The sequence below is a fragment of the Gadus macrocephalus genome, chromosome 23 (genome assembly GCF_031168955.1).
Source record: "Gadus macrocephalus chromosome 23, ASM3116895v1".
Classification (NCBI taxonomy): Eukaryota; Metazoa; Chordata; class Actinopteri; order Gadiformes; family Gadidae; genus Gadus; species Gadus macrocephalus.
This window is the reverse complement of record NC_082404.1, coordinates 15,672,768-15,699,470: the sequence shown is the minus strand read 5'-3', so window position 1 is coordinate 15,699,470 and position 26,703 is coordinate 15,672,768. Positions and strand designations below refer to the sequence as shown.

General features: G+C 44.1%; 1 protein-coding gene and 4 long non-coding RNA genes across 5 annotated transcripts in view; 3 read left to right on the top strand and 2 right to left on the bottom strand.

Annotated features, from left to right (window-relative positions):
* The window catches only part of LOC132452740 (NACHT, LRR and PYD domains-containing protein 3-like), a 274,895-nt gene that overhangs the window by 69,318 nt on the left and 178,874 nt on the right, over positions 1-26,703 (bottom strand). The window contains exons 31-33 of the mRNA XM_060045505.1: positions 8,606-8,779; positions 5,568-5,741; positions 5,013-5,186 (exon numbers count right to left, since the gene is read on the bottom strand). Of these exons, the coding sequence (XP_059901488.1) occupies positions 5,013-5,186; positions 5,568-5,741; positions 8,606-8,779 (522 nt within the window). The remainder of the gene's footprint in view (positions 1-5,012; positions 5,187-5,567; positions 5,742-8,605; positions 8,780-26,703) is intronic.
* LOC132452777 (uncharacterized) overlaps positions 1-26,703 on the top strand; it is a 150,739-nt gene that overhangs the window by 92,003 nt on the left and 32,033 nt on the right. The window lies entirely within an intron of this gene.
* LOC132452772 (uncharacterized) lies at positions 1,789-23,531 on the top strand. Its single transcript, XR_009524499.1, has 2 exons — positions 1,789-1,854; positions 23,496-23,531. It is a non-coding gene; the product is annotated as an uncharacterized LOC132452772 (long non-coding RNA).
* Positions 18,119-19,989, bottom strand: LOC132452779 (uncharacterized). Its single transcript, XR_009524505.1, has 3 exons — positions 19,599-19,989; positions 19,159-19,391; positions 18,119-18,919 (listed from the first exon to the last, which is right to left on the bottom strand). It is a non-coding gene; the product is annotated as an uncharacterized LOC132452779 (long non-coding RNA).
* Positions 22,506-23,461, top strand: LOC132452770 (uncharacterized). Its single transcript, XR_009524497.1, has 2 exons — positions 22,506-22,762; positions 22,920-23,461. It is a non-coding gene; the product is annotated as an uncharacterized LOC132452770 (long non-coding RNA).

Below are 26,703 nucleotides of genomic sequence, written 5' to 3'. Positions count from 1 at the left end.
ACCTCTGTACCATGTGACGTGAAATACCATCTAAGGGCCTGATGCATTACCACAGGCCTGCTGTCTCTGAACCAATCAGAGGGCCTGATGCATTACCACAGGCCTGCTGTCTCTGAACCAATCAGAGGACAGTGTGTCTATGTTCCCCGGGTCCTATGTTCCCCGAGCGGGGAACATAGGACCCGGGGAACATAGACAACATAGGGATGACCCCAATCAGAGACAGCAGAGATCGCCAGATAGGCTAGGCTCTGCCTAGCTGGTTAGCTCTCCAGATAGGCTCGCCACCTTTTTACTTACTTTTTGTTTTTGTATACGAGTGTGTGGTTAAAAAAATCAGACTCCACTGTTGTGTGTGTGGTAATATCCTCCCTCCACACTGATGAAGGGGTGAATGGAGACTCCACTGTTGTGTGTGGTAATATCCTCCCTCCACACTGATGAAGGGGTGAATGGAGACTCCACTGTTGTGTTTGTGGTAATATCCTCCCTCCACACTGATGAAGGGGTGAATGGAGACTCCACTGTTGTGTTGGAGGTAACGTCTCTAGAAGACTTGGAGGATTTCAACTGAACTAACGGGAAGAATCGTCTGAACACACGAGAACTTTCATTTGACCCACTGAGTAGTTTATTAACATTATGATTTATGAACAATTACAAATCATAAGGTATCTTTAATGACTGAACATGTTGACTTGTTCCCAACAGAACACAAAGAAACAATCTTCCTTTGAAAGTAATTTACAACATCGTTACCCTTTCCCATAAAACCCTTATCATCATTCATGATTATGTTGTTAAATCTGCTTTAAATCACGTTCCATGTCAGGCATGGCAAAATATAAACTGATTTTGGATTCCTTTAAAACGATGTTGAAAATATATAAAATATTGTAGTAAAATATCAATCAATCAACATTTAAAACACATTTTACCTTAGAAAGTAAATCTTTGTACAACCGGCTTAAACCAAAGGAAGATCTTCCTTTCATGGTTTATGCTGAACCTTCCAGAAGCCCAATAAAATGCAGCATTTGGAGTTCAGTGGAGTATTTAAATCAAACACAAAGTGTTGTACTTCCACTGAATGGGTTGACCCCTCAGAGCACCAACAGCTGCTGCTCAACAACCCGATGCACTACAGGTACGTCCATGGGTCCACAGGTATTCAAACGTCCCCCTAACAGCTGATCCTCAACAACGTCAGGACTGTGAGGACCCCCCAGACCCAAGCGGCCCCCTCTAATCTGACGCTCAGCAGCCCAGCTGAACACAGAGAGGGCTGAGAGATGAACCACGAGAGACACTGATGTTACCTGCTGCTTACCACCGGCACACAGACCTGCTGTGGGTTTAGATCCATGAAGGATGTGTGTGTGTGTGAGTGCATGTCTGTGTAAATAAGTCTGTGTACATGTACGTGTGTGTGTGTACGTGTACGTGTGTGTGTGTGTGTGTGTGTGATTAAGTCTGTATACGTTTGTGTGTGTGTGTGTGTGTGTGTGTGTGTGTGTGTGTGTGTGTGTGTGATTAAGTCTGTATGCGTTCGTGTGTGTGTGTGTGTGTGTGTGTGTGTGTGTGTGTGTGTGTGTGTGTGTGTGTGTGTGTGTGTGTGTGTGTGTGTGTGTGTGTGTGTGTATGTGTGTGTGATTAAGTCTGTATGCGTTCGTGTGTGTGTGTGTGTGTGTGATTAAGTCTGTATGCGTTCGTGTGTGTGTGTGTGTGTGTGTGTGTGTGTGTGTGTGTGTGATTAAGTCTGTATGCGTTTGTGTGTGTGTGTGTGTGTGTGTGTGTGTGTGTGTGTGTGTGTGTGTGTGTGTGTTTATTGAGTCATGAACGATGTGTTTGTTTGTGTGTGCTACTTTCTATGTACATATGTGTTTGTTGGTTTGGGTGTGTTTATGACTGTCTACATGTGTGTACTTTTCCATGGGTCTGTGTGTGTGTTTGTGTATCTACAATGGACACTCACAGAGACACTGAGGAACCACTCTTATGTAACCTAAACCCAGGGAGGAGGACCTCCTGGGTGAAGGAGGCCTGGAAGGTGTGGATGTGTGTCAGTGTGTCTGAGGACCCTCCTCCACCTGGGGACACTCTGTAGAAGGACAGAGAGCCAGCAGGCCGGTCCAGATACACTCCTACTCTGTTAGAGCGAGGGGGGGGGAGACATATGGATGTTGAACTACCGTTGTGATAGGCAGTGTAGGTAGCAGTATCATCGTCATCATCACAATCAAGACTCCAGGACTTGTTGTTCAATCCAAGCCTGCTGTCACTACCCACTCCTCTCCTTGTCATTCCTCTGTATGCCACTCCTATAAGAACCCGTCCTCCCCACTCTACCTCCCAGTAGCAGCGGCCAGGCAGACCCTCTCTACACAACACCTGGGGGCAGGCGTCAAACCTCTCTGGGTGATCCGGATACGGCTGGTCCTCTTCAACCTGCGTCACCTTCCTGCTGTTCTCAGACAGAGAGAGTCGTCTGTGGGCTGTGTTTGGGTCCAGTGTGAGTTCACAGGCATCTGACGGGAGGAACATGATTAGGCTGCTAAACCAATATTATTAATTATATTTATCATCATCATCATCATCATCTTCATCATTATTATTAAATAAACAGCATCACCAGCTCTAATTTAAATCTAAGGTGAAACACATCATCATTCAAAACATGTTAATATGAGTATTATGTGCCATAGCTAATGTAATGACAGGAATTAAAATAAAATTATAATTATTATAATGGTGACAAGATGATAGTATAATTTAATAGTTTTTGAATATAATGTAGACATGTAATTATGATTAACAGTATCCTGATTATTATGGTGTTATGTCCAATGTTGTAAAATCATCACTCATGATATAATCACAGCAATTATGTTAATGTTTATATATGTAAGATACATGATGTCAGTCATCAGCTTCATTCCCAGATATCTGAATGACCAGACGTCACCTCCTTCTGTGTGGATGGACTTTCCCTCTCAATAGTCAGTGTGCGTTGTGATGAATCAAACAGACACTTACACTTCTTTAGAGCTGGTTTCAGTCTCCACACTCCACTGTGCTCCACACTGGGGGGGAAACAGTGAGAGCAGTATGAAACATTCATGCTGAAATTCATGCTGAAATGCAGCTGTAACATAAGTTACAGCTGCCTTTTCAAACCATTTCATCTAGCAGAGGGTTGAATCCTTGTAGGAGACTTTGTCTCTGAATGGTGAGCTGTCCTCTCCATACCTGAGAGTTTCCAGTCTCCAGCGTGGATCCTCCAGTCCAGCAGAGAGCAGCGCAGCTCCTGAGTCTCCTGGGTGATTGTAGCTCAGGTCCAGCTCTGTCAGATGGGAGGGGTTGGAGCTCAGAGCGGAGGCCAGAGAAGCACAGCCTTCCTGTGTGACCTGGCAGCCAGACAACCTACACACACACACACACACACACACACACACACACACACACACACACACACACACACACACACACACACACACACACACACACACACACACACACACACACACACACACACACACCTTTATTAATTCTATCTGGATGAGAATAGTTCTTACTGAAGTAAACAGATTAATAAAGTATTAATTCCATATGATGGACAACTTAAAGCTTTATGATTTAATTCAGATCACAGCCCGTCTTGAGCCTCATGTCTACACTAATGGCAACTCCTCAGAGTTACATAACATATAACACATAACATCCATAACATACAGACAGCAACCCCTAACCCTCACATCAGCTGACCAGTGTTCTGTCAGCTAGAATAACCTGTTAACTCATAACACACTAGCAGCTAACAAGACAGCAAAAATAAACAACCCTTCAAAAAAAAAAAAATTACGTTCCTAAAATCCTCGTCCTCTAAAGTTCTGTTCCTCCTCTGGCCTCTTGGCCACCCTCCTCCCATCTGTGCTCCACTGACATGTTGACCCCAGCCTACAAATGAATAATGATGCTGAATCTGGTGGGGATCTTAAGCCCAGTTCAGACCAAAAGTAATTATTTCCTTCAAATGTGTTCAACCAAAAAGTGGCCATTTCAGTATTATTTATCTTTAATTTATTTGATTAAATCCAAATTTTGTTTGTGATGATGTATGAAATAACCCATTCCATTAATTGACGACTGCATTTTACAAGTGTGTTATGAGTGGCATGGCATGCACTCATTTAACATGCCCTGGGAATGTATAAATATTCTTGAAACGTAAAACTGGACCATATATTCATTAGAGTTGGATTTCAACTCAATGCAGGACCACTATTGGAGTGGATTTGACGAACAATGGAATAAAATGTATTGTTTGGAGTGCTGCGGCAGAACGAAGGAATGGGCGCAGTATCGGCCCAAAAGCAACAGGCCTACAATGCGCTTTACAAAGTAGAAAGGCGAGAATATAGCCTCGTCCCCCCCCTTTACACACAAATTCTCGAAGGGGAACAATAAAAATAAACCAACAGTTTTTGCAAATAGAAATCTCTCTACAAAGTTAGAACTGCTCATGATGATATCGCTGCGTTGTCTCTGTGGAGACAGCGCAGCAAAACCTCTACCCAAGCCCCCACCCCCCCCGGAACCGCGGAGCCGTCACATTTACATCAGAATGAAACCCAATAAACCACCAATGTGTGTGTAGGGTCCGGGAGGATAAATTGGGGTGCAAGCTCAAGCAACCTAATCGCAAACCTAAGATAGGCTACTTTTTAGCCTGATGCTGATGCTGTTGCGGCTCTCAGCTTTGCCGGAGCTTTCACAGTTGCTAGGGAAACCACCTGACGTCGCCGCCCGGTGCAGCAGTTTGAACTGCCCTATTTTAAGAACGTCGCAGCCCGTCTCGTCGCAAGGAGTTGCAAGTCGTTGCGAGTCTAATCTTTGGTCTGAACTGGGCTTTAGACACGTGTCGTCTGTTCTTTTAGATCACAGCCCACCTGGTCCTGGATCATCCCTTACTATTAAACAAACCCAACGACACATTTAACCCTAACCCTGACCTGAGAGTTTCCAGTGTACAGTGTGGACTCCCCAGTCCAGCAGAGAGCAGCTTCACTCCTGAATCCTGCAGATCATTGTTACTCAGGTCAAGCTCTCTCAGACTAGAGGAGTTGGAGCTGAGAACTGAGGCCAGATCTTCACAGCATCTCTCTGACAGATGACAGACATTCAGCCTTCACACACAAAATAAAAATACCATGTTACTGTGTTTATGTCTTTAACATTTTCCACAATTGAAATTGAAGTTATGCCAATGTTAATTTTTTTTATATTTAAATGCTAATAATATGCTTTAAAAAAGCCTGACTACTTGTGAATAGGTAGAATAAGAATAATGAAAAATAGTAAACTGTACTTATATAACGTAAAAATTATACTTTCATGGCAACAACTATATCATTATGTTGAGTTATTCTTGTAAAAAATATTATTTAGGTGTGTGAATTTTGACTTTATGGGCTTAAATCTGTACATTAAATGTCTTTATTGTAGTTTTGTTGTACTCTAATAAAGATTATTGTGCTGTAAAGCTTTGCACATCGGGTAAAACTGACCTGAGAGTTTCCAGTGTACAGTGTGGACTCCCCAGTCCAGCAGAGAGCAGCTTCACTCCTGAATCCTGCAGATCATTGTTACTCAGGTCCAGCTCTCTCAGACTAGAGGAGTTGAAGCTGAGAACTGAGGCCAGAGCTTCACAGCATTCCTCTGACAGATGACAGCCAATCAGCCTGCACACACAATAAACAGAACATGTTAGGAACCCTGATTTTATGTTTTAGACGACTTTTCTGATAGTTTGCTATCAGAATCTTTTCTTTTCTGATAGTTATATAAAAATGATGATACATTCTTCTTCTATAAATTATATTCTGGTGATCACGGCCGTGGTCACCGTGTCCTGGTACCGCAAAGGATCCTGGGAGGCTCGTGTGTCTGTGTGTGTGTGTCTGTGTGTGTCTGTGTCTGTGTGTGTAAAAAAAAATGCAACTCTCTGGGTCTTGTATTGTGTAACTGCTTTAAACCTGGGCCCCGTTTCCCGATAACGATGGATCCAAGCTCATGCGATCATTCTCACGAAGGATCTTGCGAACCTTCGTAAATTTCTTTGGAGCATTTCCTGAAACTCCTCTTAACATGAACGCGCGTGCTCTGCTCTAATGACGTTTGTAGGCTTGTAACTGTCCACTGACACGGTGCTGGAATGGGCTCTGTAGGAGGGGGAGACGCAGGATTGTCGATGGAAAATAGGGTTAAATAGGGTTCAAATATGTCCCCATCAAGGCTAACAACAGAGTATCCTACGAAAAGAATAGACTACAATAATATGAATGCCGAAGATATAACAACACAATTGATTAGGCCTGGGCTGACATATGCTTTGTCAGTCTTAATCTTGAACGCACTGTGCGTATGTTTTTTCGAGGCATTTTCCCCCCTGAAACAATTCCATATTACAAAAATCTAAAACAGCTTGTGTGACAACTACATTTATCTTAATGTGCTGATTTCAGAAAAATGCTTTGTTCAGCAAAGAGAACAGACTTTATCTGGTTCCTTATAAGGTTTCATTGAAGGCGCGCACTCTCTAGTCTAGAATCTTTGGTGTAAACATTAAAAATGCAACGTTCCATGCATTCATTATCATTCAAAGGTAGAGGCTGGGCATTGACACACGACTATTGCTGACCCGATTAGAAGAGCTTGGTCTAGATCCTGCCCATATTGTTGGGCAGGATGATGTATAGGCCTCTTTACACTGCCAAGCTGGTTCGGTCGCAGCTTGGCATGCCCGGCGATTTCACCGTCTTATCTCAAGTTTCCTGTGTAAAACCGAGGCGGTCAAATCCCCCGTTCGTCACAGCGCGGGCTTTCTTGGTTCACTGAAGAAGGCGGGGCTGCGCATAGAGTTTAGACCTCTTTAGAATAATTTGCATACTCCCGGATATTTAATTTTTTTCATGAATGAAGTCACACGCATGCAAAAATGAGTTCACGTCAGTGTAGGCTACAAACGCGATTAACTATTTACAAGTGCAAAAAAGCCAACATATTCTTTATTTTGCTGACTAAATTAACTAAATTGGGGCACTAGCTCAAGCAGTTGATTTACCTCGGGTAGCATTAACACGTGAATCGTGCCATGAAAAAGGCGTGCATAAGACGGCATATTTGGCAGTGTAAAAACGCCTTATGATGGTGCTGGTAATGTAAGCGGGAAAGCACGCAGCATTCAGGCACGCATTGCAGCACAGTTTCCCGCAGCAGTCTACGTTCACTTCAGAAACCACGCTCTTGATTGTGCACTCTACTATAAGGTCAGGGATGTTCGTTACTGTCTAGACACGGTCCAATTAATAATGAACTTCAACACAACCTCATCGAAGCACATACAGTGCTTTATGGCAAATAATCGTAATAAAAAACGCCTGCAGAGATTCTCCGACACCCGCTGGTATCAGCATGATTCGTTTACAGTATGTCATTAATCAATATGAGGACCAAACACAAGGTTAAATTAAAATCAGAGGGAGACAGAAAGTGCAGCTCGAAAGCGACCTCCCACACAAGACCAATGGAATCATTTGATTTCATTACATGCCTTGTGAGAGGGTTGCCTTGGGACGTGGGGTTTGATCGGTACATTTCGGCTGCGCATTTATTTTTGGAATTTTAAATTGCTGCAATAAATTATGTTGTTGTTGACTGTCTCGGTCTTTGCTTTTTAAATCTTACAGTAGTCTATAAGTAATATATTGGCGGTAACCACTGTTTTGGGGGTATTGCGAAATGGTGCCAGCTGGACATTCTGTGGTATTGGATGTGTTTTAATAAAACACATCCAATACCACTGAATGTCCAGCAGGTGACTCCACTGAGGCTATAGTAACGATGCTCTTAGCACCCTACGAGCACCCCTGGAGCCCTCGTTAGCCAAGATCCCTTGGTGGCGGTGACGCCCCCCCCCGGGCCTCCCAGGATCCTTTGCGGCACCCGGACACGGTGACCACGGCCGTGATCGCAAAAATATAATTTTCATTGGAACAACACAAGAATTTACATTTTTTGTATGCGTATAAAGTCTATGTTATGTTATACTTTTTTACACGTCAAACAATTTAAGACATATTAAAAATAAATATAGGCAACTCTCGGGTCGTGTGGTGTATTGTGTAACTGCTTTAAACCGGGTCTCCTGTTGGGTCATTCCTGTGCTGCTCACCAAAATATAATAATTCTAGGTAGACCTATAACCTTTGATTGATGCAAATACTGTGACTTCATTTGTTTAACTCCCAACGTCCCGTTTACAGGAGCTTGTGGGAGGGAACTATTATTATATTTTGTGTATATAATTGAAAAGATGCAATGGCAACTCGGATAACTTTCAAACTTTTCATTTTCGCACCGCACATAAACAACAAGGTGTAATATGTCCAATAGCACCACTCTGATAAACGTGGTCAGCAAGGGTACTGAGTCATTCGTTTATATATTTAGACGACATTTAGGATTGATCCTCAAACCAGGGGCAAGTAGTCGTTTTTTAATAGTCTCCTGATATGGAACTGTTTGCACGTTGAGTAAAACTGACCTGAGAGTTTCCAGTGTACAGTGTGGACTCCCCAGTCCAGCAGAGAGCAACTTCACTCCTGAATCCTTCAGACGATTGGAACTCAGGTCCAGCTCTTTCAGACTAGAGGAGTTGGAGCTGAGAGCTGAGGCCAGAGCTTCACAGCATCCATTTGACAGCTTACAGAAATTCAGCCTGCACACAATAAAAAGAACATGTTAGGAAGTGAGATTAAAAGTGCTTAAAGGATCCAACTAGCTCACAGGAGAAACATGGTGTAGCTAACGAACAGCACAGGGCCGCCATGGGCCCACACTGGAGGGGAGGACGTCCAGTGATGCTAGCGCCTCCGCTCTCCTCGCTGCTATCAGGGATCAGGGAGTGAGCTCAAGGAGATGACTGTGGACATTCAAACTTCCTTCAGCAGTCCCCTGATGGCCGTAGGGATCCTGAACTCTGTGTGAACAGAGTCAGACCTAACGAAGCAGAGGGCTGTGGAGCCAAGGAGGGCCTTCAGCGCTCTATCAGTCCCAATGCTTCCTTCTGTAAGACTATTGATTCATTAATTCAACCTTTTATTTTGATCAATCTTCATAAATGTGCTTAAGCTCATTTACAAAAACCTAAAACACTAAGGGCACTTGCCCTTCCTGGCTTCAGACACTTTTACCGGGCTTCAAAACAAGGACGACTATGAAACCCCTCTGGGGCTTTGCTTCTCTACATATTAAAACGTTTGATGTTATTCTGTAGTCCTATATATTAAATAGATTCATATTGTTCTGTATTTCTACATGTTCAAACGTTTTTACGTTGCTCTGTATTCCTACATATTCAATTGTTTTATGATGCTTTGTATATCTACATTTTCAATTATGCAGTTCTGTATTTCTACATAGTCAATAGTTTTATGTTGCTTTGCATTCCTACATATTCAATCGTTTTTTGTTCTGTATTTCGACTTATTAATTTATGTTGTCCTGTATTTCAACATATTCAATTATGTTGCTTTGTATTTCTACATATTCAATAGTTCTATTTTGTTCTATTTCTACATATTCAATCCTATTATGTTGCTCTATATTTTTACACAATCAATAGTTTTATGTTGTTCTGTATTTATTTACATTCAATTGTTTTATGTTGCTCTGTATTTCTACATATATTGTTCTGTATTTCTACATCTTAAATTGTTTGACCTATTTCTGTATTTTAAGTTCTGAAGATAAAATATATATAAAGCATATCTGTAAAAAATGATGATGTAACAAAGACCTTATAAAGTCAACAAAAAAGAAATTGTTGAGTTTTTCCCATGAAAATTATACATTTATGAACTTGAAATGAACTATACATTCATATAGCGCTTTTCAAGTCACCTTCCATTGACTTCATATAAGGCTTTACAGTGAAGGGTGGACCTCACTAACCACCACGAATGTGTAGCATTCGTGGTGTAAATCATTTCAATCAATCAATTACACACCAGCTTGAGGTGGAGAGTGAGGGGATTAATGAATCAGCCATTTAAACAGGGGGATGAATAGGAGGCCAGATTGAATGAGTCTGGTTGGGCAGTTTTAGCCAGGACTCGGGGAATCCCCTACTCTTTTTGAGATAAGTGCCCTGGGATCTTTAATAACCTCAGTGAGTCAGGACCTCGGTTATACGTCTCCTCTGAAGGACGGCACCTTCCACAGCCCAGTGTCCCCGTCACTGCACTGGGGCATCAGGATTTATGCTCTGGCCAGAGGGAAGAGTGCCCCTTACTGGCCACCCACCGACACCACTTCCAGCAGCAGCTCAGTGTTCCCAGTTGGTCTCCCATCCAGTACTAACCAAGCCCACCTGCTTAGCTTCAGAGGTTCAGCTAAGGCAGGGACTACATTGGTCTGGCTGCTGGTTTAATTAGACCGATAAACTTTAATGGATGCAAATACTGTGACTTAATTTGTTTAACTACCACTGTCCCGTTAACAGGGGATTGTGGGAACGCACTTTTATTATATTTTGTTTTTATAATTGAAAAGTTGCAATGGTAACATTGGGATTACTTTTTCATCTTTTCATTTTCGCATCCCACATAAACAACAAGGTGTAATATGTCCAATGGCACCACTCTAATACATGTGGTCATCAAAGGTACTGAGTTATTATCTGATATAGTTTGACGTCATTTAGGTGTGATTCTCAAACCAGGGGGCAGTAGTTAAAAGTCTTTTGAAACCGAACCTTGTGTTGTAACTGTTTGCACTTAGTAAAACTGACCTGAGAGTTTCCAGTGCACAGTGTGGACTCCCCAGTCCAGCAGAGAGCAGCTTCACTCCTGAATCCTCCAGTTCATTGGAACTCAGGTCGAGCTCTCTCAGACTAGGGGAGTTGGAGCTGAGAACTGAGGCCAGAGCTTTACAGCATCTCTTTGACAGCTTACAGCTGTTCAGCCTTCACACAAAAAAACAGAACATGTTGAGAACCGTGATTAAATGTTTGATAAGACTTTTATGATAGTTGAACAAATGATTATACATTAGATCTTTGAATGGTAGTTACATATTAGGTGTACAATGTTGATGCTAACAAAAATGCTATAACAGAAAACGGTATCATAATATTACTTTTATAGAATTATATATATATTGTGTATCGTAAAACATGTTATAAGAATGTATATATTGTATGTTATTGTAACTTTTGTATTCTAGTATTATACATATTGTATTGTGCGCATTGCAATACATGTTCTGAGTGCACCGTCAGAGATGTTTTTAAATTTACTATAACTTTTATATTGCAGTATTATGTATAGTGCTGTATTGTTAATACATGTTATGAGTGAACCTACAGAGATGTTTTGGAGGCTTTGACCAATGGCAGCAGCCCCAGGAGACCCTCGTCAGAAGCAGAGTATTTCTTCAGGTAAAACACGTCCAGCTGCTCTTCTGATGTCAGTACGATGAAGACCAGAGCTGACCACTGAGCAGAGGAGAGAGATTCAGTGGAGAGACTTCCTGATGACAGGTACTGTTGGATCTCCTCCACTAGAGAACTGTCATTCAGTTCATTCAGACAGTGGAACAGATTGATGCTTCTCTCTTGAGAGAGATCTCCACCTATCTTCTCCTTGATGTAATGGACTATTTGGGTATTGATTTGTGACCTCCTTCCTGTCTGCCCCGATGGAACGTTTTTTGTTAGATTGTCCAGTAATTTACTTCCTCTTGGTCCCAGCAGACCTTGTAGGATCATCTGATTGGTCTCTAGAGAGAGGCCCAGGAAGAAGCGGAGGAACAAGTCCAGGTGTCCGTTCTCACTCTGTAAGGCCTTGTCCACCGCACTCTGGTAGAGGAGGAGTTCAGCATCCCTGGAGGTTGGCTGTTCTTCTGAGAGCAGGTTGACACCAGTGTTGATGTAGGACAGAAAGACATAAAGGGCAGCCAGAAACTCCTGGATGCTCAGATGGATGAAGCAGAACATCCTGTCCTGGTACAGTCCACACTCCTCTTTAAAGATCTGGGTGAACACTCCTGAGTACACTGAGGCTGCTCTGATATCGATGTCACACTCTGCCAAGTCTGCCTCGTAGAAGATCAGCTGGCCTTTCTCCAGCTGGTTAAAAGCCAGTTTCCCCAGAGAAACAATGATCTCCCTGCTCTCCGAACTCCAGTGTGGATCCGTTTCAGCTCTCTCACGATACTTCCTGTCCCCCTGTATGGACTGAACCCTCAGGAAGTGGCTGTACATCTGAGTCACGGTCTTGGGCACCTCTTCTCCTCTCTGGGATGTTTTGAAGAAGTCCACTAGAACTGTAGCAGTGATCCAACAGAAGACTGGGATGTGACACATGATGTGGAGGCTTCGAGATTTCTTGACGTGAGAGATGATTGTGGTGGCCATTGTCCCCTCTCTGAATCTCTTCCTGAAGTACTCCTCCTTCTGTGGGTCTGTGAACCCTCTCACCTCGGTCACCATGTCAACACACTCAGCAGGGATCTGATTGGCTGCGGCAGGGCGTGTGGTTATCCAGATGCGGGCAGAGGGAAGCAGGACTCCCCTGATGATGTTTGTCAGCAGCACATCCACTGAGGTTGGCTCGGTGACATCAGTCCAGATCGGGTTGTTCTGGAAGTCCAGAGGAAGTCGACACTCATCCAGACCATCCAAGATGAAGACTACTTGGTCATGGTCGTATCTGTAGATTCCTGATTCTTTGGTTTCAACAGAAAACCGATGAAGAAGTTCCAGTAAGCTAAACTCTTTCCCTTTCAGTAAATTCAGCTCTCTGAAAGTGAGGAGAAATGCGAAGTCTATGTCTTGGTTGGCTTTGCTTTCTGCCCAGTCCAGAGTGAACTTGTGGGTTAAGAGAGTTTTACCAATGCCGGCCACTCCGGTTGTCATCATTGTTCTGATTGATTTATCTTGTCCAGGTTTAAAGATGTCTTCACATCTGATTGGTGTTTCCTCATTGGCTGTTTTCCTGGATGCCTTTTCAATCAGACTGACCTCGTGTTCCTTGTTGACCTCTCCACTGCCTCTCTCTGTGATGAAGAGCTCTGTGTAGATCTCATTCAGAGGTCTCTGCTCTCCTGCTCTAGCGATTCCCTCAAACACACAGTAGAACTTCTTCTTCAGATGAGCCTTGAGTTCATGTTGCCACTGGACCCCAACAGCTCCTAAATCTCAAACCAGACGAAACATACCATTCATATTTCCAAGCAATATTACTGGTGTAAAGAAAAAAGTATTATGAAATTCTACTTTATATTGATCTTATAACTTTATTAGTAGTGCTGTCGTTGTTGAGTATCAGTGGTATCAGTGACTTGCGAACCTGATATAACAAGATAGTGGCCTCTTTCACTGAATTATTCTGCTGTCGATCTGCAGTTTAATGTTTAAAATTCTTTAAGCTGATACCCCCACAATAACCCTACATATCTGGATCAAACCATTCAACCTGATCCCCCCACAATGAACCTACATATCTGGATCAAACCATTTAACCTATATATGAGTATCTTACCACTCCCCAGCTTGTCGGCCAGTTCCTCCTGGTTCATCTCCATCAGGCAGAGCTTTGTGATGTCTACCACTCCCTCTATGGCGCGCCTCCTCTGCTTCTCGTTCTTACCATCCTCCTCCTCGTCCTCCCTCTGACTCTCTGAGCATTGTGGGTAATCTGGGAAGAGATCCCTCCAGAGCTTCTTCAGCTCCTTGCCTAGAAAAGCGTGTGCGTTCTCCTCAGCCCTCTGGAACAGAACAAACAAGGAGAACTTTACTTTGAACTAACTGAGGACCTCAGAAACATCCGTCCGAGATTAAGGTCTCCCTGGTCTAAAGAGGGAAAACTGAAGATTATAAGCTCCACAAAAGATGCTTTTATTGCCCATGTAGAGCCAGGGGTACCGCTAGAGATTGTGGGCCTTATCAAAGAATATATTGGGCCTACAACCTAGACCACCCACCAGCCTAGAAAATCCATTTGACCACCCATAAATTGATAGACTAGCTCTAGTGTAGCGTACTGCTAATTACCCAATACTTGGCCTGCTGTCATTGACCATTGATGTATGAATGTCAGAGGTACATGAGTGGCATCTCTCATTACTGTTGCTATTCTGGCAAAAGGCTTTCCTCTTGAGAAATTCATGAAATTCAGTGGTGTTTTACATTTTGGTCAATTTGTTCCCAACGTTTGTCAGATGCCAGTAATGTTATACTGGCTCTAAACACCTCAGTAAAATGGGGCAGAGAAGCTACAGACTGTCTTCATACTTCATACTATTACTTTTCACCACTAGGGGTCAGTATTCACAGACCTACCCTGGCTGTATAGTTGATAAGTAGAAGAAAATTAGTGAAGGCCTCAGTAAACAGTTTCCTGGTTCATCCACCTGTCTACCTCATTTATTGATTCATATTTATGAATTTCATGTTTTATGAAGAACTATTTGATTGATATAAGATTCTATGATTCACTAGGTAGCTCTGTGATAATGGGCACCACAGGAAGGCGAATAAATAAAAACCTTTATTTGTATAAACTGGGTGACCTTTTCCTCCCTCTCAGCTCTCTGTTTCTGATACCCCGACTTCTACCTCAACGACGACGTGTCAAACTACTGACAGTCTGTTCTCCGTCTGTTCTGCTTGTAAGCTCAACGAGTGGAAGACTCTGTGCTGAAAACTGGATCCACGCAAGACTGAACCATGCAATAAAGAGAGAGGGGTGAAATATATAGACTAAACTGAACATTTAGCCAAACATGGAGGAACAAACCCCTTGTTTGTTTAAATTGCTACGTTTTTTAGATAACATTTTCACTCGAAATATATTAACTTGATTATGATGAATTCCCCCCCCCCCCCCCCCTTTACGGCGCCCCTGTTTAGAGCTGAAGTCAAATGTCTTGTTTCATTTTCACACCTTGATCAGCTCTGCTTGATTCTGCTGTACAGACTGAGCACTGGTAACCTTTGACCTCTCCTGGGGTCGCCTGTGGAGACAGCGTGAGTGCACAAACACACACACACACACACACACACACACACACACACACACACACACACACACACACACACACACACACACACACACACACACACACACACACACACACACACACACACACACACACAGTATATTTTCAATAAAAATATATATTTTGATAGATGCTGTAGTTTTATAATCTTTGACAAATCCTTACCCTTCCTCTCTGGAGGGTCGTCCAACTTTAAGGTGAGGAGGAAGATCCATAGAGCGGTCACTCTTCAAGGAGACACAGCTGGGTCCAGGGGAGTCTGCTCTCTCCTGCTGGACTCTTCTAGAAAAACAAGAACCAGGATTAAAGGATGTCTGATAGATATAGTTGTATAATATCTGATAAATCCTCACCTCTTCTCAATAGACTGATTTCCATCTCTAAAGTTATGAGGATCATCCATAGAGCGGTCACTCTTCAAGGAGACACAGCTGGGTCCAGGGGAGTCTGCTTTCTCCCGCTGCTCTGGGCTTCAACACAACACACACACAGCTTTTACTAAGACTGATGATGGAGTCATGAGATATCAGTGCTGAGCTCTGAGAAGGACAACAGTCACAGACAGTGAGATCCTCTTCTTACCTCTTAGCTTTGCTCTGGCGGCCATGTTCCCCAGACAGAGTGGTTTTAGAGGTAGGAGCCCCCTCCTCTCTCTCCTCATCCATAGTAGACTGGAGACCTGGACACAAACACAACTACATATTGTTTCTCTGGATTCTCTTTAAGTACCAAACATGAAACGACTTCAGTGAAGACTTCCTGTCCTCCTCCTGTCTGACATACACACACTACCAGTCCTCTGTCTAGAACTACACACTCTATCACAACCTATGTCTAGATCACAAACTCTATCACTCACTCTGTCAAGAGCTACCCTCTAATCGCTCTCTATGATCTTCTAGATCACACACACACACACACACACACACACACACACACACACACACACACACACACACACACACACACACACACACACACACACACACACACACACACACACACACACACACACACACACACACACACACACACACTATGCTTCTAACACGTTCATTTAATGATGGACAATTATTTATTTCCCTTTAGATCCGACAGTTCCAAAACATCAATTATTAACTAATGTTTCCAATGAAACTCTGACCGAACTGACCTCCCTACAGAATAAAAGTCCACAATACAAACAAATTGTTCTGTCCCGTTCCCGTACCAGAGGATCCGTATATAATCGCCCTCAACACGGTGAAACTAGTTACTGATGTCCTGACGCATACTCCTTCATTAAACCTATTTTACACCACTAACATGGATACAATGAGCTTGGACTGGAAAAAGATTAATTTAGTAAGAATAAATTAATATAGTAAGAATACATCTCGTAAGAAAACAAGAATTCAGGAAACGGTACCTTATCTTTTCCGTGACGAATCGTGTGCTGCCCGTGTTGAATGGAAATATAGAAGCACAAATTTAAGGAAAGGAGGGAATAAAGAGATTTAGGTGTTCACCAAATAACAGAGAAGTGTTTAGAAGAGAGACAGAACATTTCAGGACGTTTGCCTGAGTCTAACATGTTCTAATGCTCTAGTATTAGAACATGTGGTACTTGTTGATTAGCTCACGTTGTTATGGCAATGAATACGCCCTCAGCTGATTAACTAATGCCAGCGTTTTTTTTCAACTGAAAATTAGCCCCCATGGCCCCTTGTCAACTTTTTCTGCTCCTTGCTCCTTATCATGCTTATCATGCTACGCAGCATTACAAGGCTCTGCCGACTAAAACATGAAGCAATTCAAGAAGAGGCATAGATAGAATCGCCTTGTGGTCAACTGTCTTTTAATACATCTGACAGATTATGTCAAGGTTTTAAAATTATTTGTATTATTATTACCAGGTCATGTTATAACACAGCTGGAAATCGTGGATTTTCAGATAAAGACTAGCTAGCCTCTTTGACAGACAAAACAGCAGAAACTATGTTAGGTGCGCTCGTGCTGTATTTTTGGTTTTGTCAAACAGGAGACGCCCACCCACCAATCAGAGGTTAGAGATTCCTGCAGGAAGGTTGCGCTCGATTTCACTGGCCCATTTGAGCCTGTTCATTACAGCATCCATCCTCTCATTGCTTGTGTAAATGAGGAAACGATAGGGTGGGCTAAGGCAAGTTTTGGGTGGGCTTGAGCCCACCCAAAAAAGGTCTAGCTTCGCCACTACCGACTGTGTCATGCCTACACCCAATCAACTTCTCATTCAGTGTAAATGAAGACACTAGAAACACTGCCCTCTAGCGGTCGTACTTGGTTATAGCACAAACAACCTTTTATTGATTACATCAAATACAGAACGGAACTTTGACAAGTTTAATCGAGGAGAATAATCAAACAAACCAAACAAAAGCAGAATCAACAGCATCCATTAGGAGCCCAGTTAGGGGCCCTTGAAGGAGCAGTGTGTGTGTGTGTGGGGGGGGGGGGAGGGGGCGGGCCTCACCATCCTGAACAGAGGTCAGTCAGCCCCCGGGGTTTTGAGCAGCCCCTCTACTGCGAGGGAGGGCCCCCCAGGACTAAAGAGAAGGCCCAGCGTTTAGGACCCCTCTGCTGTGAGGGAGAGCCCCCCAGGACTAAAGATAAGGCCCAGCGTTTAGGACCCCTCTGCTGTGAGGGAGAGCCCCCCAGGACTAAAGAGAAGGCCCAGCGTTTAGGACCCTCTGCTGTGAGGGAGAGCCCCCCAGGACTAAAGAGAAGGCTCAGCGTTTAGGACCCTCTGCTGTGAGGGAGAGCCCCCCAGGACTAAAGAGAAGGCCCAGCGTTTAGGACCCTCTGCTGTGAGGGAGAGCCCCCCAGGACTAAAGAGAAGGCCCAGCATTTAGGAGCCCTCTACTCTGAGGGAGAGCCCCCCAGGACTAAAGAGAAGGCCCAGCGTTTAGGACCCTCTGCTGTGAGGGAGAGCCCCCCAGGACTAAAGAGAAGGCCCAGCGTTTAGGACCCTCAGGGGGTGAGGATCAGGGGAGCGGTGAGAATGAGGGTGCGGCCCGCTGCTCTGGGCTATCGTCTATCTACTGGACATGACTGCAGTGTGGAGGTCCGGCCAGCAGGGGCAGCACTGAGGAGGCCTCAGTCCTTTGTTTGTTCTGGAAGAATGGCAGAACGTCCCACTGGTGTCTGACTGGTGTCCCACTGGTGTCTCACTGGTGTCTCACTGGTGTCCCCCTGGTGTCTCACTGCATGGTGTCCGACTGGTGTCTCACTGGTGTCCCACTGGTGTCTCACTGGTGTCTTACTGGTGTCTTACTGGTGTCCCACTGGTGTCCCACTGGTCTCTCAATGGTGTCCCACTGGTGTCTTACTGGTGTTGAATCAATCCTCACTGATAGTGCGCCCTCGCACAACTTGAACTACAAATTATTTAGATAAGTTAAACCAATGTCCTGAAACACGTTGGAGGGTTAGCAGTAGAAGCTTCTCACTAACTCTGATGACAGTTATATTATCTATGTTTCATGAAGGAAGGAACTTCACAGAGATTTCTAGAGTAAATCAATAAACATAATTGTAACTCTGTAATGTGTCTGTGCGTATGTTAATGTGTGTATGTGAGCGTGTGTGTGTGTATATATATAGCCCACCAGATTACTTACTTTTATTTTAGTATATGCGTATGTGTTCAGACTCTGTTGTGTGTGTGGAAATAACCTCTCCACACACTGATGAAGGGGTGAATGGAGACTCCATTGTTGTGTGTGTGTGTGGTAATATCCTCCCTCCCCACTGATGAAGGGGTGACTGGAGACTTTAACTAAAGGGAAGAATGTTGACTTGTTGTTCCCAACAGAACACAAAGAAACAATCTTCCGACATCACAGGTGGGCGTGTCCACCTAGATGTGTGACGGAGAGATGAGCAACGTTTGCTACAGTCCACTGGGTAGGCTGGTAGACTGATCTATCCAGCACACATTCTAGGTGGACACGCCCACCTGTGATGTCATAAGGGGCCGATTTCCTAAACGGCTTGTGACAGCTAATCACACCACACCAGGTGGCATGTCATGGGACCTTTAACTCTCTGCGTTGTCCTCGCCCCAGGATCACCAACCCCGTAGCTGCCTGCCATCCACCCCGTGTGCTCCTCTGCCTGCCCAGCTGCCTGGAATCCACCCTTGCCGGTCCATCTCCTGTTGTTGTTCCCTGCCTCCTGCAGGTCGTCCTGTCCACCAACATGGCAGAGACCAGCATTACCCTCAACGACGCGGTGTACGTCATCGACTCCTGCAGGTAAGAAACCCGGTCATGATGTTTCTGAATGTGTCTTTGTATTGACTGTGTATATACTTTGGGTTTTGACCCAGTGTCTGAAAACAGGCCACCTATATAAGGTGGCCTGCGTTCTATTATATGCCTTTGGTTGCACCATGTACAGCACTTTGGCCAATGAAAACAGTTTTTAAATGTGCCTTATGAATGGATTTTACTTACTTACTTACTGTGGGGATTGTTGATGTTTCCTTGGGGTTGGTCCACCAGAAGTGGACGCTGTGGACAGCAACGACGAGCTGCCCTCTCTGGGACGCCCCGTGGCCCACCGTGGAGCCCCGCCTGGGCGAGATGATGGTCATGGGAGGCCTCTTCAAGGGAGTGTCCTGCTCCCACCATAACCGCTCGTTTACATATCATAGAGGAGGGGGAGGGGAAGAGGAGGAGGGGGACAAGGAGGTGAAGAAGGAGGAGGAGGCGGTGGAGGTGGTGGTGGAGGAGGAAGAGGGGGAGGAGGGAGGGGATGATGATCATGGGAGGCCTCTTCAAGTGAGCGTCCTGTTCCCCACCACCAGCGCTCATTCCCATCTATTCTGTATCTGTTTGAACACTGCGTCCAGAAGCCAAACTCATTTGAGTTACTAGAGCTTGTATTGAAGTTATTCGGCGCTTTTCCAACAGTTACCTGTTAGTATTTTAATCAGTGACTTTATATTGTTGATCCTTGCTTCGTTAGATGAGTACTAGGCCCTGTCCCATTACTCTCCCCTTAACGAGAACACTTCCCTCCACAGTAAAGAGTGAAGTGATAGTGAAGATCGTTCCCTATGAAATGTGACACCACTATAATTAATATTATGCAAATTAGCGTAGTGAACGTGCTCCCCTACGTCACGCGCAGCACCGACGTGTCTACACTACAGGAAAGAGCCTACTACTATTTTCATTCACGTTTGATAATGTCACCCTTGTGTCGAAAATAAGACAACCTACACATTCAGATCGTACAGTTAAATCCAGTCTACGGATAAATAATTTAACATAATGTGTAACTGTTTGAGAAACACGGAAAAATAGCCGCTTGCTGAGTTCTCAACGTGTCCTGGGTCATACGTGATACTCCCTTGGCTGTAAGTATTGGATCACCCTACCCCTCTGAGGGAAGGCACAACTTCTAGGGCTATGGCTCAAATCTAGGGCTAGGGGGGATAATAGGATGGGGCCCTAGTTACTATTGCAGCCCTTCTAGGCGCTATAAATGTTATACGATGTAGTTTGAATTAAACATCACATGACCAAACCAGCTATTTTAGAAATCAACTCTATTCTAGTCTTCTCTTCTTCAGAAGAGAAGAAAGTACTGATTTGTGTCTTGTAAGTACTGATTTGTGTCTGGTGTGCGTGACACACACGCACACCAGACACAAATCAGTACTTACAAGACACAAATCAGTACCTTCCTATAGAGCGCACTCTATAGGAAAGTACTGATTTGTGTAAATCTGACAACGTTGCTCAATCAAGTATCGCTTAATCAAAGAGTCCTGATTCTCCCATGAATGGATTCCTATTCCCCCAGCCCCTGCTTGCTCTGCCCTGAGTCAAACCCCTGCATCCAGACATCGTAGCTCCGTTGCTTTTCTTGCATTTCATCGACATTTGGCCTCCGGATGGAGTCGGTCTGAAATGTTGGTCATCGGTCATCGTATGACGTGTGTCTAACCTGAGAACCATGTGTGTGTTTATCAGAGGGTCTGATGAGCCGGGTGTTGAACGCGGAGACAACGGTCTGGATGTGGGGGTCAGCCTGTTGACCTTTGGGCTCCTACCCCAACGGGTGCGTCTACATAGAGAAGCGGAGGATCCTGACCCCGGAATGAGGCGACGCCCTCATCCACAAGACCTCCGTCGACTGTCCTTCAGCAGCCAGGACATGACCTTCCCCTCGCCCTGCTTCGACTTCGGGGAGAAGGTCAGCAGATATTTGCGTTCTCAAAATGACAAAATATCTGTATTATATATTAACAGAAAAAAATTGATCAAAATTGAAGAGATTGATAATCTGGGAAACTACAAAAATCAGAGCACCTTATCGGTCCCAAAATGTATCAATAAAAATATGAAAATGGTTTGATTTTGATTGACAAGGTGTGTGTGTGTGTGTGTGTGTGTGTGTGTGTGTGTGTGTGTGTGTGTGTGTGTGTGTGTGTGTGTGTGTGTGTGTGTGTGTGTGTGTGTGTGTGTGTGTGTGTGTGTGTGTGTGTGTGTGTGTGTGTGGTACTACCTGGAGGACTGCATCCAGCTGACCCACTTCGTCCCGCCGTCCAATGACAGCAAGGATAAGGAGGGAGGAGATGAGGACGTAAGGAAACCTTTGCACCATGTAACGTGAACTACCATCTAAGGGCCTGATGCTTAACCACAGGCCTCCTGTCTCTGAACCAATCAGAGGGGAGTGTGTCTATGTTCCCCGCTCGGGGAACATAGGACCCGGGGAACATCCCGGGTCCAACATTACTATCTAAATCGCTGTCTAATCAATACTTCATTCACTGCCTCTTCCGTGGTCATTACAATATTATGAATAGACTGCATGGAGAAAGTTAATGCTGTTACTGTAGTCGATAAAGTCTATAAATTCAACCCCCGACTGGTTGAAGGAATTCGGGTGGCTAGTTTATGATGCTAAGAACATGAAAATGTTCTATACATTTTGTAAGGAAGCCCCATCGGCAATGGCAGGCTCCTCTCTGTTTATAACGGGGAACCCTAACCTGAAACGCGATGCTGTGATGAAACACATCAAGTCCACTAGGCATTCTCGCTGTCCCGATTTCTATATAAATCGCACCCAGCCCAATAACCCTGGTACGGTGGAAGCCGAAATTGGTACTGTTTTGTGTAGCCTAAATGTAATCTTGTCTATAGTATTTATTTGTCTTAATTTTGCTTTAGTAAGTTGGTGCTGTTGGTGTGTGCAATTTCTGCAACAAAAATCTATTGTGCCCCCATTTTTTTTTTCTGTGCTCCTACATTTTTTAACTTAGGGGCACGAGTGCTCCTGAAAAAAAAAGTTAGTGTAGAGCCCTGGTTGGAGGTAACGTCTCCAGAAGACTTGGAGGATTTCAACTGAACTAACGGGAAGAATCGTCTGAACACACGAGAACGTTCAGTTGACCCACTGAGTAGTTTATTAACATTATGCTTCATGAACAATTACAAATCATAAACAGGTATCTTTAATGACTGAACATGTTGACTTGTTGTTCCCAAAGGAACACAAAGAAACTATCTTCCGTTTAAAGTAATTTACAACATCGTTACCCTTTCCCATAGAATGCTTATCATCATTTATGATTATGTTGTTACATCTGCTTTAAATCACAGTCCATGGCATGGCAAAATATAAACTGATTTTGGGTTCCTTTAATACGATGTTGAAAATAGATAAAATATTATAGCAAAATAAAGTACCATCAATCAACATTTAAAACACATTTTACATTAGAAAGTAAATCTTTGTACAACCTGCTTAACCCAAAGATCTTCCTTTTCATGGTTTACGCTGAACCTTTCAGAAGCCCAATAAAATGAATAATTTGGACTACAGTGGAGTATTTAAATCAATCACAAAGTGTTGTACTTCCACTGAACGGGTTGACCCCTCAGAGCACCAACAGCTGCTGCTCAACAACCCGATGCAATACAGGTACGTCCATGGGTCCACAGGTATTCAAACGTCCCCCTAACAGCTGGTCCTCAACAACGTCAGGACTGTGAGGACCCCCCAGACCCAAGCGGACCCCTCTAATCTGACGCTCAGCAGCCCAGCTGAACACAGAGAGGGCTGAGAGATGAACCACGAGAGACACTGATGTTACCTGCTGCTTACCACCGGCACACTGACCTGCTGTGGGTTTAGATCCATGAACGATGTGTGTGTGTGAGTGCATGTCTGTGTAAATAAGTCTGTGTACGTGTGTGTGTGTGTGTGTGTGTGTGTGTGTGTGTGTGTGTGTGTGTGTGTGTGTGTGTGTGTGTGTGTGTGTGTGTGTGTGTGTGTGTGTGTGTGTGTGTGTGAATAAGTCTGTATACGTTTGTGTGTGTGTGTTTATAGAGTGCGATGTGTTTGTTTGTGTGTGTGTGTGTTAATTTCTATGTACATATGTGTTTGTTGGTTTGGGTGTGTTTATGACTGTCTACATGTGCGTGCAAGCACACGCAAAGACACACAAAGACCCATGGCACACACAAAGAACCATGGCACGCACATGTGCGTGCCATGGGTCTTTTTGTGTGCTTGTGTATCTACAATGGACACTCCCAGAGACACTGAGGAACCACTCTTGCAGAACCCAACCCCAGGGAGGAGGACCTCCTGGGTGAAGGAGGCCTGGAAGGTGTGGATGTGTGTCAGTGTGTCTGAGGACCCTCCTCCTCCTGGGGACACTCTGTAGAAGGACAGAGAGCCAGCAGGCCGGTCCAGATACACTCCTACTCTGTTAGAGCGAGGGGGGGGGAGACGTATGGCTGTTCCACTACTGTTGTGACGGGCAGTATAGAAAGCAGCATCAGTGTCGTCATCACAAACAAGACTCCAGGACTTGTTGTTGCATCCAAGCCTGCTGTCATCACCCAGTCCTCTCCTTGTCATTCCTCTGTATGCCACTCCTATAAGAACCCGTCCTCCCCACTCTACCTCCCAGTAGCAGCGGCCAGTCAGACCCTCTCTACACAACACCTGGTCCCAGTAGTCAAACCTCTCTGGGTGATCCGGATACGACTGGTCCTCTTCACCCCGTGTCACCTTCCTGCTGTCCTCAGACAGAGAGAGTCGTCTGTGGGCTGTGTTTGGGTCCAGTGTGAGTTCACAGGCATCTGACGGGAGGAACATGATTAGGCTGCTAAACCAATATTATTAATTATAATTATCAGCATCATCATCGTCATCAATATTAAATAAACAGCATCACCAGCTCTAATTGAAATCTAAGGTGAAACACATGCATCATTCAAAACATGTTAATATGATTATTATGCGCCATAGCTAATGTGATGACAGGAATTAAAACAAAATTATAATTATTATAATAGCGACAAGTTAATAGTATAATTTAATAGTTTTTGAATATAATATAGACATGTAATTATGATTAACAGTATCCTGATTATTATGGTGTTATGTCCAATGTTGTAAAATCATCACTCATGATAGAATCACAGCAATTATGTTAATGTTTATATATGTAAGATACATGATGTCAGTCATCAGCTTCATTCCCAGATATCTGAATGAACAGACGTCACCTCCTGCTGTGTGGATGGACTTTCCCTCTCAATAGTCAGTGTGCGTTGTGATGAATCAAACAGACACTTACACTTCTCTAGAGCTGGTTTCAGTCTCCACACTCCACCGTGCTCCACACTGGGGGGGAAACAAAGTGAGAGCAGCATGTTGAAACATTCACCATCATCATCTGCCGTCTCATCACTTTTCAGAGGGTTGAATCCTTGTAGGAGACATTGTCTCTGAATGGTGAGCTGTCCTCTCCATACCTGAGAGTGTCCAGTCTCCAGGGTGGATCCTCCAGTCCAGCAGAGAGCAGGGCAGCACCTGAGTCTCCTGGGTGATTGTAGCTCAGGTCAAGCTCTCTCAGATGGGAGGGGTTGGAGCTCAGGGCTAAAGCCAGAGAAGCAAAGCCTTCCTGTGTGACCAGGCAGCCAGACAACCTACACACACACACACACACACACACACACACACACACACACACACACACACACACACACACACACACACACACACACACACACACACACACACACACACACACACACAACATGCTAGCAGTTAACAGGACAGCAACCCCTCACCCTCACATCAGCTGGCCAGTGTTCTGTCAGCTACAATAACCTGTTAACTCATAACACACTAGCAGCTAAAAAAGACAGCAAAGATAAACAACCCTTCAAACTAACATATATTTTTTTATGTTCCTGAAATCCTCGTCCTCTAAAGTTCTGTTCCTCCTCTGGCCTCTCATTCTCCCATCTGTGGTCCACTGGCATGTTGAACCCAGCCTACAAATGAATAATGATGCTCAATCTGTCAGGGATCTTTAGCCCAGCTCAGACCAAAGATTCGCCTCGCAACGACTTGTAACAAGGCTGTTTTGGAACTTCGCCGGGAAAAAGTTGCAGCAGTTGTGGTAGAAATTAATGATTATATTCTATGGTAAACCATGAATAATATTAGGCCTATATATCTAATGGTAGAAAACATTTAAAGCGTCTCTGGATTCTGATCCAGGGCCTGACACGGTGCCACAGAGTCTGGGGTCAGGGCGCATGTTGGAAGGAACCCACCAGAGGAGCAGGAAGCTACAGGGTTAATGCGTGCTGACCGCAGCCTGGTGTCCTAAATTATTTTGTTGACAATTTGGTTCGACGAATTTATGATTGATTGTGGGCGGAAACCTCAAACAAAGAAACTGTTTCGTGTGTGTGAATAAAGAGGGAGCCGCGATCCGTTGACCGCCAGTGCTTTGCAAACCATGCGCCTTTATTGATGCTTATTTGTGGGTAGCAATAAAGTCTCTGTCAATACTTGCTCCGGACCCCTCGATTTATTTTCCTCTCTCTTAAATTAGTCACAGTGTTTTGTGTCAAATCGCCAGGTCCAGTTTTAGAACACAACGACGTACCTATTTCTCTTCAGCCAATCAGGACACACCACAGAACAACTTGTACATCACGGCCTTACTCCCTCCCGGTCCCGTACTGTCCACAGTACATGTTAGCTATAAACTTTGTTATGGTTACATGCGGCCATTCCCACATGCCCCCATTCAGACACCTTTTAGTAGGCCTACTGCCATTCCGACAGTCTACCAATCAGTGGCGCCATCTTCAGGTCAATATTGGGGGATCGTAATTATTTAGTTCAAATGTGTTCAACCAAAAAGTGCCATTTCAGTATTATTTATCTGTAATTTATTTGATTAATTACAAATTTTGTTCGTGATGATGTATGAAATAACCCATTCCATCAATTGACGACTGCATTTTACAAGTGTGTTATGAGTGGCATGGCATGCACTAATTTAACATGCCCTGGGAATGTATAAATATTCTTGAAACTTAAAACTGGACCATATATTCATTAGAGTTGGATTTAAACTCAATGCAGGACCACTATTGGAGTAGATTGGACGAACATTGGAACGAAATTAATTGTTTGGAGTTCTGCGGCAGAACGAATCAAGGAATGGGCGCAGTATCGGCCCAAAAGCAACAGGCCTACAATGCGCTTTACAAAGTAGGAAGG